The sequence below is a fragment of the Gavia stellata genome, chromosome 4 (genome assembly GCF_030936135.1).
Source record: "Gavia stellata isolate bGavSte3 chromosome 4, bGavSte3.hap2, whole genome shotgun sequence".
NCBI lineage: Eukaryota > Metazoa > Chordata > Aves > Gaviiformes > Gaviidae > Gavia > Gavia stellata.
Genome location: NC_082597.1, coordinates 40,666,676 through 40,679,410, shown reverse-complemented (window position 1 = coordinate 40,679,410; position 12,735 = coordinate 40,666,676). Strand labels below are relative to the sequence as shown.

The window sequence follows — 12,735 nt, the reverse complement described above, 5'->3', positions numbered from 1 at the left end:
GAACACAGAACTGAAGGGAAGGATATGGATTACCTAGTCCAGCCCCTTACAGTGAACTTAAATTGGTATAAAAACACATAGCTGATTTCATCCCAGGCAGAGAGAGCTTTTCTTAACTTAAATCCAACTGCAGTGATTGGAACAGTACAGCTTTACACGAAGATATCAAAGTTGAATCCAAAGGACTTCGTATAATTATCTAGCATCATACAATGATATGTCCACAGCTTGCTGAGATACTTCTACGCAGCCCAGCATTGTGCAGTATAGGTGTACCTTAGTTACACGTGATGGTCCTTTGCAGAGGGAAGAATTTGATGCATAATGCTTTAGTGCCTGACAACCCCGAGTAACAGTAGATTATTTTCTCCAACAAGTCTTTGATTCTCTATAGAAATCTTCTAATTATGGGTTTTCTTTTCAATTTTCATCTTCCTTGTGCTCTTAGATCCTCTAAGCAGAGTGTATTTGAAACCAAAAAATCCATCTGACTCCTTGAGTACCTACATAAATGCTAACTACATTAGGGTAAGTAAATGTACGCTCTTCATGTGCTTTTGAGACAATATTTGATTTTCCACGTGAATAGCTGATTTCACCAAGGTGCCACTCATTTTATTTCTATTCATCTTCATTGATAATTCCTAATCTTTTTGTCTACATTGGTGTGACAGAAATAGTTTCATGAGCTGTTTGTAACAAAGACCACATAGCCATGAATGTACTAAAATAGTTGCAGTAAGAAAACAATTTATCAAATAGTTTATGAAAAACATTAAGAAATACATGCATTACTATTTGTTTACTTCATATTTACTGTTTAATATTGTCCTACTGCCTTATAGTAAGGAAAAGAGGGTTACTTTTTAACAGTGACAGAGATGCCTGTATTTTGGTAAAGAGAAGATCAGAGTCAACAGCAATATAAGCTGTATGGTGGCTCATTGCAGTCATGTTATTCACAAACAAGTTCAGTGGTGATGGGTTTTTTTCATGCATAACTATATCAATTGATAGTGCTGAAATTAAATAAATACTGTAACAAGTTTGTGAAAAGGAGTATAAACAGTTGTGTTAAATATACACATGTGCACCAGCACACACACTTGTTCACATTTTACTCCCTATATTGAATGGTTACCTGATACAAAGACTTTATCAGCATGAACCCTGTTGTAAAGCATTATTTCTAAGTGTCAGCTATGTTATAATCCTCGATGACACACACACACACACACAGAGCCTTCTTGAACTCATGGCACAGTGTATGCTGAATAGACTACTAAAAAACTACTTCAGTCATGTTTTAGGAGTGTAGTCCTCTACCTGCAAAATTAAATGTTTTCATTAGAGTTACATACCATATCCTCAGCTGGAATAAATGTAATAGTGCAACTGAAATTTGGCCCCAGAGCTCTACAATGATGTTGCTTATTTAAATAACAGTACATGAATATATACTTACACATCCCCCATGCCCCTTACCCTGCCTCACTACGTCCTGTACTTTCAGTGTTTTGTATGAAAGACGTCATCATGTAGCTAAGCAGAGTGGTTCTCTTTGGAGAGCAACTCTTCTAGCCGCCAGGCCATGTTCTGAGTCCTGTGAGGTCTCCCTTTTCGCCATGCCACCACCCCTCAGGCCAACATATGGTAATTTCTCCTGCTGCTAACACCAGCTGAACTGTCAGCAACTGCAGAAAAAATAAAACCCAGCAATGAAACAGTATTTCACATCCATGTATGCAGTATCATTAGGCTTGCTGGGATCCTGACAGACTTGTCTTGGGCAAAGTATGTTCAGGCAGATTGGTGAGTAGAAGGAGGACTGTTTATACCAGCTGAGGATCTATCCCATTGGTTCATGCAACGAGTAACAGCTGGCAGGGAGAAAGGCACCCAAAAGGAAGACCCATAGCTAGAGGCTCCCACACCACCTCCAGCCATTCTCCATTCACTCATCCCCTTCAGACATTGCTAAGCTCTCCTGATCTGTGTTACTGTTGGGCACCCTGTCACTGCACAAACTCACAATTTCTCCTTCTCACCCAAAAAATAAGAAGGCAATCTCATTTTTCCCATTTCTTCTTGCCTTTCCTCTGCTTCCCCACTGATTCCCTGACCTTTCTTTGACATCCTATACACTTGTGTGTATTGGGACTCCCTATACTGATATGCTGTCCCTCCTATAAGGTCTCATAAAGGCACTTCTCTCTTAGCAAAGATGCATAGCAGAGTCTTTGACTCCACAAGCATTCATGTATGTTAAATCTTTTTTCCTGTCATGAATCTTCATAGAAACCAGTTTTATAGTTCTCATTGTTTTTCTGTGGCTTGTTAACTGTAAACAATCTTGTAAACATGGCAGCAATATAAATCATGGATTAAAGTATCACTGGTTGATGGAAAGCCCCAACAACTTGGAGAACGGAGTAAGCTAGAAGAAACCAAGTAAGCAGGGAAATTCGAGAGGGGTTGATGTATTCTCAGGACCATTTCAGTCCATCAAACCAGTAGTTTCCAGAGGAAAAACTGTTCTACTGAAAAATTTCTGATCTGCTCTACTGTTAGTCACAACTGTTTTCAGTTCAAATAACTTTTTTTTTTTAAATTCCAGAATAATTTTTCTGCTCTTTTAGAACATTCACCTGCAATTTTGGTCAACCACATGAATTTGAAGTAAATGCTTTTGTGTCTGTTTCTAAACCAGGGATACGGAGGTAAAGAGAAAGCTTTCATTGCAACCCAGGGACCCATGATTAATACCGTGAATGATTTCTGGCAGATGGTTTGGCAAGAAGACAGTCCTGTCATTGTTATGATCACAAAGCTGAAAGAAAAAAATGAGGTATGACAACTAGCCAAACTGAGAAATTATTCCTATGGCTGTGTACTGTAGAAATAACCTTAGCAGATATGGAAGGAAGCTAGCAGATAACTGGCTCTTAAATACTCTGGTAATGGGCAATGTGAAAAGTAGTGTTGAGGTAGCCAAATACACCAACTGCAATTGTATAGCCATCATAAGAGATGTATTAAAAAAAGACAAAAAGCAATTCCATTTTCTAGATCTGTGCTGTTGGGTTCATAATTTTTTAAGAAACACCTAATTTACCTGTTGGTCACCTCTGTACTTCTTGTTACTTTCTGGCATACAAACAATAGATGGTTAGTGTTTTGATTAGACATTTCCTGACATGGTTGAAGTTTGGACTTTGCTATAATGGCAGGTTTTGAATCCAGTCCACATATTAAAAATCTTCTGGACCATCAGAAATACAGTTTAGGCTCCCAAATGCTGATACTGTGGAAGGACTTAGCCAGAATGGAAATACGTGACTCTTTACCTCAGTACCAAGTTAATTGCTAATGACCATCTAACTGCCTATTACACATTCTATGACTTTTGGATCAATTCCCAACTACATCTTTAATAGCTTTATTTAGTATTCATGTAAATTGTTGCCAGGCTTCCCTTGATAGTGCCAGAGTCCATATTTGTGACTGCCAGACATTAGGAATGAAAATCACTCTCCTATGCAGGGGGCCAACACAAAGCTCTGTTCTGGAAGACTGAATGTTAAAGAAGTGGTTTACAGGGCTTGTGGACAAGAGAGAGACACACATAAAGGAGTTTGACTTTTTTCTTGAGTCCAAACTGCTAGACTTGGTAGCAATTCCCAACTCCAAATAGGTGCCTCAACCAATTCTCAGCACCTTGCCAGGTAAGCACCAGGGCCATAGTGCCCCTGCTCCACTCACACCCCTGCTCTTCAAACTCAGATGCATGTGATGATAGAAAAACAGAGTTTATTCAGGCAAAGTTCCCAGTCTGAGTGATCAAGGGACCAAGATCCTGAGTGCCCAGGGCTCAAACTCACTGCCCCATTTACATGTGGACTCAGTAGACGTACTCTTCTTCTGCCCTTGACTGCTGCATGGCTCTTTGTCACCATGAGTTTGGGCTTCTAACATTAACTTAAAATCCAGTGGATTTTAAGAAAGCTGTACGTAAAGAGTAGGTTGGTCCTGTAAAATATCCCAAGATGTATTTCCAAACCAGGTACCATTTTGCACTAGACTGTTCAAACAAGTGTCCAGAAGCCTACTGTAAAAAGATTACTCCTGAAAACATAGAAAACTTACCCCAGCCTAACTGGCCAAAAGAATAAGTATTTCACTGAGGAAATGCTGACTGTTTAAACACTCACATCTGACACTGTGTAAGAAGAATGACTTGAAAGAAGTGCCCAGTGGTTTCCATCGTGTCAGGAAGCCCTGTGTTTACCTGAGTTACGCAGGCTCTAGGCACTGGTGTTTATCCGCATTGTTGTGGCTTAGCAGTGGTAATTTCCTCTTAATAGAAAGGGTGGAGAATCTCAAATAGTTCCCAGGCTATATAGAGAGGCTGTGTTTGCACAAGCTGTCCTGCCCTGCCTAGAAACCTTAGAAACTCCTCCTGAAACCTTGCTTGCTATTGAAAAGAAAACAGCTTAGCTAGTGGCTATGCTCAGCATATTAACTTCGCTGTTAAAGTGTCGCTCTCTATAGAGAAGGCAAGAGCAGATGTTATTTAGCATAATAGCACTTGATATTTTTTCTTCTTTGTGGTCTGCTTTATTTCCACCATTTTCAGGGAGGTATATCTGCAGTATACACACATACAAATACCTTCATATTTGAAAGCGTATTCATCCACATCCACCCCTGCACAATAAACCCCCATACCTGACTCTCAGGTATAGGCCCCATTCCTCAGTTGGAATTCATCATTCATCAGTCAGCCTCCATTTGAGCTATAAAGTACTATAATGTATAAAGTAATATATAATGAGGGAGCTCTCAAATGAGAGACACATGAAAAACCTTAATCACAACAATAAATTCATTTATTTAGCATAAGTAAAATTATTTGGGACATTAGTGTCTTAGTTCAATATACTGATGTGGTGAATTTGCCATAACAATGGGAATTGTGTGAAATGATGACAAACAAAGGTTTATATAGAGTTACTTCTTTCCATGAGATAAAAAAATGGTTAAGACTCACTGTGCTAACAGTTCTTGTAAGATGGATGAAGATATAATGTGGAAGTAGAGTGCTGAGCAAAATACTCTTTTCAGCTGTATGAAAAAAGTGTGGAGCATTAAATTATTGGATTTTCTTTCTTTTTCATTTTGAAGTCTGATAAAAAAAGGAGATTGATTTGTAAGCAAGAACAATGCTGAAAGAACTATGGGTGCTGTGAATATTTTAAGTAGAATCTGTAAAACCTGTCCTCAAAACTAAACAATGTCTGAACAGATTGGAAATCTACCTGTGCAAGGAGAGTCCACAGCAAAGGAGCTTCTGCCTGAATAAATAATGAGAAACTTGGAATTCTAAGCTATAATTTTAGGGTTAATACGAGGAAAAACACATCTTATCTAGTGATCTAGGTACCCTCCCTGGTCACTGAAGATCGGTAGTCACCTCCAGAGGGTGATCCATCCCACTATAAGAGAATGAGATAAATCACCTACTGAAGGTGACCATCTCTAATTCTGTAGTCATATTCTAGGACACGTTCTTACAAAGCTTTATGCACAAGGCACATATAAACTTCATATATTACTGAGTTTAGTCAAGATAACTGAGCAATGGAAATTAGACACATATGTGGAGTATAAGAATTTTATAGACTTCTGTATAATTTTATAGAGAAGTTTATAGACTTCTGTTATCAGCTGGTTTTCATAGTTATGCTACGTACTCCATAGATAATACAAATTTAGTTTGCCTTCAAAAGTTACTAGCAACGTTACCTGTTAACCAGGAAACATACTTTGGGAAGCATAAATAAACAATACTGTGCAGCATTCTGCAAGAAGAAAGGACTAGTACTGACAGATGCATTAAACAATGCATCTTTTATTCAACTCAGATAATGTAACTCTTGTTGTCATTAATTTTCTAGGACAATCTTGTTAACTCACTGTTTAAAGCTCATTATTTTTCATGTAACGTTTTTTCCCTCAGTTCGTCTATAGGTGTGCTTAGCTACGCATAGCAAAGTAGATTTTGGAATTTGGAAATCCTACCTTTTACAGAACTCACATAAGCCTCTTTGAAGATTACTTATTAGATAAGATGAGTATTGGCACCATAGATATGTCTTAGGTTTTGGAAAAACTTAAGAAGATTTGGTCCTAAATTTGAGGATTTTAGTATATGAAGGCAAACCCTGCAAGCCCTCTTAAAGTATACCTCTCATGCTTGAGTTAGTAGTGACAGTAAATAGAGGGCAGGAGTAAAAAGGAATTCTGGAATTGAAGCTTTGTTGTAATTATTCATTACTGTTATGTGTTGGCTTGGTTATTGGGACGTTTAATGTGTAAATTTGTTGGCATAGCTATATGGAAAATAAACAAGAAGTGGAGCTGAAGTAAAGCAGCTTCACAAGTATTTGAGAACTGTTAAACTAATTTTGTTCTGGGTCCAAATCCAGGGAAAGAAAAGCAGGTAAATAACATGTCAGCTGAGAGAGCCTTCCTCCATTTAGCAGAATCTGGGGATCAGGCTGCAATAGGAATGCTTCTGCCAAGTTAGAAAAGCCTGTGCTCCTGAGCACAGACCGACTGCGGCAAATAGGTGCCAGCCCCAGCCCGAGGCAGGGCCAGATCCTACTCAGTTATGGAGATCCACCTCAGGAGCGGTCCCATGAAGCCTGGCACCCAACAGGCGTGGGATGAGGTGCGCAAGGAAACAGGACAGGGGATGGAGGAAGCCTAAGCCTGCAGCCCTGTCACAGGGGGAAGGACAGAGGCTGAAATCAATTAAAGCTCATGCGAGATACTGTTTCTTGTATAAACTTCCTGTTCGGGCCAGGGAATGTTGGGGTTTTTTTTAAAAAAAAAAAAGGTCAGGCACCAGATCAGAAATAAATAATCATTTATTAGCAAAAAGCTAACCAATGGAAATGAATCCGAGGGAGGAATTTGAAAGATGGCAGGAAGATGAGATTTTCCATGTGAAAGTAAGAAGATTCCCAGGCTTCTGGCTGCTGTGCAAGTTGGTTAGGATTTCTCTTTTTTTCTTTTTTTTTTTTTTAGCTTAAGCATCTTTTTAAAAGTCCTGCTCATAGCTGTTACATGTTTGCTGACTACATAGAGGACTGTACATTCAAACCCATCTCAGAAAATATGTGACCTATTTAGAAAGTGCTATAATAGATGGATATGCTGAAAGGGAAACCAGGTGGCCTGAAAGAACAGCAAGGAACAGAACCCGGACCAGCACAAAGAGTGGAGGTGGAGGACTATGTGATGATAAGAACAAGTGAATTCTTCCTTTTTTATGATATATACTGTAGGCAATAAGCTTTTACTGATTACAGACATGAGGCTACAGAGCACCCTTCTTAACCATGGTGTTTGGCTTTTGAACAGGTTTAAAATATACCTACCTGAGACCAGTGGAATTTTCTCTAAGGTTCAAGCAATAGCTTGAGGCAATTTACTCTTTTTTGCTAATGTTCCTGGGATTTTCTATATTATTTTTTGTATGTCTGATATGTTTATCCCTCCCATCTTCATCTTTATCCCCTTATTGCAATTAACTTTCAAAAACATGTTAATTCCCCCAAATATCTGTCTTCTTAGAAGTGCTTGAACCATCTGATCCCAGCTCTATTTTCAAGGCTATTTTTTAAAGCAGTAACAAACGGTATTTTAAAAAGATGCACGGAGACTGTGTTAAAAATAATACATTGTATCCACTAAATGTCGACGGACTGTTAAATGAAAGTTATTTTAATGAACTGCCCCATTTCATTGTCCACCCAGCACAAGTTGCCAATTCCAGTTCTGGGAAAGAGTCAAGAAAAACACTCTTCTGGAGTGCCTGAAGGCTTTGTAGTGAGCGTCGCATGCTCGCATTTATCAAGAAGTCTCAGGGGTTGACTCAACTATTGTTGATTGTCAGGGTACAATTGTGTATTTAGACTTTTCTTTTTCCCATATTAGCACTGAAAACTACACTCCCAGGGAGGGGCATGAGTTGCAGATCTGGCAGATGATAGTAGCTATACGTGTCACATGGGGGGACTGTGGAACTTGTGAACGCTTTTTTTCATACAAATTTCTGAGTATTTTATTGCCATTCTTGATGTCTTCGGGGAGACAGCAAATTTAGGATGTTCGAGTAATTCTGCAAAAGACAGGATTTGAACGAAACCAGTCAGATTGGCCAGCATTATTTCAGAAAATGTGGCTTTCACACACCTTACACTATTAAGGTAACGAGCATCTATTTTTAGAAAAGTATTTATACAACAGAGATGATTCGGTTCAGTCAGCTATTGGGATATCAAGTAGAGTAGCAACTTAAAGATCACACCTGGTGGTAAAGCCTTGCATTTCACTGATTTTTTTTTCTGGTTCATTTTTAGCAGGATTTACTGGTAGTTATGCTTTATGGCAATTAATTATGTTAAAGGGATTGTTTCATTTTGCTACGTAATGTAGGCTACTGTCTAAATATATACCAGTTTCTTCAGCAAGAGTTTGTGAGGAAATGCAAAGAAGTTCTTTCTGGGATTCCTGTTATTGCAGAAATGTCTGTTCTCTCAGTGTGTTTTTACCTGTGCATTGGATATTAAAAAGAAGATTTTCTTTAATTGTTGATGTTTTTTTTTTATTTAACGAACAAGTAAGATTAGCCAGCATTATTTCAGAAAATGTGGCTTTCAAACACCTTACACTCTTAAGGTAATAAGCATCTATTTTTAGAAAAGTATTTATACATTTGCTTCCAGCTAGACTATAGAGATACTTTAATGGAAATGAATATGAAGTTGCAGTTGACTTGAAGATCAGCAAACTATTGCAGAGGAAAAATAAAATGGTTCATACTGTAAATACTATTTCTTCATCTCCTTTTTAGTAGATGCTTGTCAGATACATTGTTGAAATAGTATAACACTACTGATTCATTAAGAATTCTGTATATAATTATGTGTAGCTCTAGCAAGACTGATTGATTTTTTTAACATTCTTTTCCAGTAAGTTAGATAGTAGACAACTCAGATTCTGCAAAATAGTTTAAAGTGCACATTAAGTCCCACTGAATTCAGTAAGATCTAAGGGCACATTTACATGCTTTGCTGTATTAGGGCTCAGGAGAGTAAAGAGGATAAAAAGTCTTGTGAGGAGTGGACAAATTCTGAATCTCTTGCTCAAAAGGAAAAATTATTTGGAAAGAATAAACTTCATAAATTTAATTCTATGAATTAAAGAATGTTCCAGAAAAAAAATCTTTAATTTTTAATGTGGAAAATAATTCCTTTAACTGAGCTTCATTGAGCTTGTAAGAACAAAAACAGCTGTTCAAAGTGTTCAGTGACAGAGATACATATTTGAAAAACTCAGATCCTGAAATTCTGGCCTAAGTCATTCATTAAGAACTCTGCAATATTTTGTTTAGAAATGCTTCTGACATGAATAACACCTCAGTTGAATTCATCTGAACTTTCCAGACAAATACATTCTGTGTAAAAATTAGGTATGAATATGGCTCCAGGATCCAGTTTGTTAATGACACTGATGCTTGCTTTCCAGAAATGCGTGCTCTATTGGCCAGAAAAAAGAGGAATCTATGGGAAGGTTGAAGTCCTTGTTAACAGTGTGCAAGAATGTGAGAACTATACTGTACGTCAACTTACAATAAAGGTAACAATCTGCATCTGAGAAGCATTGTTCCTAATGCTTTATTTTTTTAATGTTAAATGAAGTTAAAGTGGTTTTTTTAAAGGGCATAAATCTTTACAGGAGGAGTAACTGAGCTATGAAGCTCACAGCTGCAAGGCATGATTGAGACCAAAGCACTGGAACACTTATCGTATTGCTGCTTTGTATCACTCTGGCAATAAAAAAGGCTTCAAAGAGAGTGCAAGTTTCACTGTTTGGAATTACATTTGCTTTGAGGCCTTTTTAGCATTGCCAAGGTGATATAAAGCAATTTTAGTTAATGAAAGAACTACCATAGCATCATTCTGAAAAAGATACGCTGCTCATGTTGTGTGCTGAGTGCATCTATAGCCCATTTGAGAAGCTAAAACCATAAGGAGTATATAAGGAAAGCTTCTTGCTTTCATGGTTCTGACTAAACATTAACTGTGCAAAATAAGGCAGATGCTCCTTTTCTAAGTTACTTCCCATATTACACTTACATGCTATGGGATTGCATCATCTGCTGCTCCTGACAGAGCATTACAATAAATAATGAATTGGGAAAATTTGTTTGGTGTTTCAGCCCAGGCAGTGAGAAGTGGGCAGAAGTCCTATCATCCAATACAAATTACCCTAGCCCATATTTAGCCCCTTTGCTTGTTGAAGTAAGTGGTAGCAGCCTCTGTTGGAGAGAATAACTGGACAAACTGGGATGTTTGATTAACCTAGAAGGGCAGTTCTGCTGCATCTTTAACTTAAATACACTTGTAATTTTAGTATCAGACCCTTATGATAATGTCCTTAAAAGGTAGTGGAAATATATAGTAATTTAGAGATTCAGAAGCCCAGATCAAGCTAATTTCTCTAGATCTTATTGCTGATCTAACACGGACCTCTGACAACTCCCAATTAACAACACAGTCAGCAAGTCAGTAGTCAGATGGACAGAGCAGAACTTACATAGCTGGAAAAACAGGTAAGTTTTCAGGTGCACAAACCCTTCTTACAACTGCGTCCCTGGAAGCACGCTTGCTCCCTGCAATTGCATCTTCCGAGTCTAATAAAAAAAAAATTGTTAAACCTCTCAACATTTTTACTGTCTTTTTACCTTAACATTGAGAGGAATAAAAATAATTGTTCACCACAAGTGTGCATATAAAGTCTTCATGTTATTTTCAGCAAGGGAGTCAGTCACGGAGTGTGAAACACTACTGGTACACATCCTGGCCGGACCACAAAACCCCTGACAGCGCTCAGCCTCTGCTGCAGCTCATGCTGGATGTAGAAGAGGACAGGGTGGAATCACCTGGCAGAGGGCCTGTCATTGTGCACTGCAGGTAATTTGCAATCCTTCCCTTAAATGAGTGCCCAAAACAAGGCCACAGCAAATCACACCAAACAGTCCTCCTCCTAAACAAAGAATGTATTCGGGGAAGAGTAAAATTCCCCAGATCCTCTTCATGCTAATTGACGACTTCTGTTCATATTTGAGGATTCGAGTTTTGGAGACAATTCCCTTTGGAGAGAATTCCCTTTGGAGAGAATTCCCTCAATTCTGAACCGTTCTCCATTTCTGCTAATGAACTCTGTTTTTGAAAGACCAGCTGGAAAAATTATTTTGCTTCTGTTTCTTATTCATGATTTGCTTTCTTTTTAGTCTTGTTGCATAATTACATACCTAAGTCAGACTGATTGGCTAAAATGTTGTAAAGCAAATTGGTTTTGAACAGCAGGCATCAGGTACAGATTTGGAGACCGAAACACATCTGTAGTAAAATTTGTGAACATTTTGACAAAGGCAGTTGGTTTGATACTAAAGAGCAAAGTGTTATTGAGTACTCAAGAGCAGAGTGTTATTCACACAAAATGTAATGAACCAGAGAATGTCCTTCTAATCATTCTAATTAAATTCCATTTTATTGCTTTATATTGATTCATTGCCCCATGTGTAATTTACGTAGTAGGAAGTAGTACTGGATTTATTATATTGGTGGAAAGAAGTAGGTGAAGCCAAGCAGAAAAAAAAAAGAGTAAAATCAGTGTTTCCTTACGTGCTTTGTCTGATAACTGTGATGATGCATCTTTTACAGTTGGGATAGTACTTTTTTTTTTTCCTAGAAGCACATCAAAACCAGAAATTTTCATCTTGAACCACTTCTTTTCACCTCCATATTTAGGAAGTTTAGAGACATGAAAGTCAGATTTGAACCGCCCATCATTTTTCAAAACCATAATGTGATGAACAAGGAACTTTCCCAAATTTTATGCAGCTGTTTTTATCAGGAATTGTAGTTTCCCTAAACAATCCACAAATCTGTGGATGGCTGTTGAGTCCCATTTTTCCAGTAAGGATCTTCAATAATGAAGATCTTCAGAAGAAAGGGGTGTCTTTCTGAGGTGAATGGTATGACAGCAAGGTCTGTAATCATGAGCAGGAATTTATTCGTGATTAAAGACCCGAATATCATCTCAGGCGTGATTCAAATTACTAGTTCTTCAGTGACAACTCAGCTATCTATACGCTCACTACACTGTGGTCTACAAAATGGGTAAACTCACTCACACTCCATTTTCCAGTCAGATAGGTTCTTCCCTTTTAATCTGAGTTGCAACTGAGTCATCCGGGTCTTACAGAGCTCGTGCACACTTTTAAACGTGGACCTCAGATACAGCTGCACAATTCTGAGTTATTTCTAGAGGAGCATTACAGTGCACACTCAAACAATGATCGTTAATCTAAAGCAGAAATGCTGTAATAATTTCTTAATATGGCACAAGTGGAAAAAAAAGTAATTCGGTTTTTTGTACCTGTCTTCTTGTAGCTTATCAGCATAGGGTGCTGTCTTAGACACATGAGTGATGAACCCATTCAGGACTCGGGATATAAGAAGGACTTTACTTCTTTTAGCAAAGTGGTTCCTATTCTGCAAAAGAATAGGAAAAAGATTAAACTTTTGCTTTGGTCCTTAAAATTAGCAGATCTGATTACACACATGCCAAGGACACAGATTTCTAAAGGAAGAAAGT

At 38.0% G+C, this 12,735-nt stretch overlaps 1 protein-coding gene across 1 annotated transcript in view; it reads left to right on the top strand.

Moving 5' to 3' along the window:
* The window catches only part of PTPRR (protein tyrosine phosphatase receptor type R), a 139,383-nt gene that overhangs the window by 117,100 nt on the left and 9,548 nt on the right, over window positions 1-12,735 (top strand). The window contains exons 8-11 of the mRNA XM_059816422.1: window positions 449-528; window positions 2,711-2,848; window positions 9,598-9,708; window positions 10,888-11,045. Of these exons, the coding sequence (XP_059672405.1) occupies window positions 449-528; window positions 2,711-2,848; window positions 9,598-9,708; window positions 10,888-11,045 (487 nt within the window). The remainder of the gene's footprint in view (window positions 1-448; window positions 529-2,710; window positions 2,849-9,597; window positions 9,709-10,887; window positions 11,046-12,735) is intronic.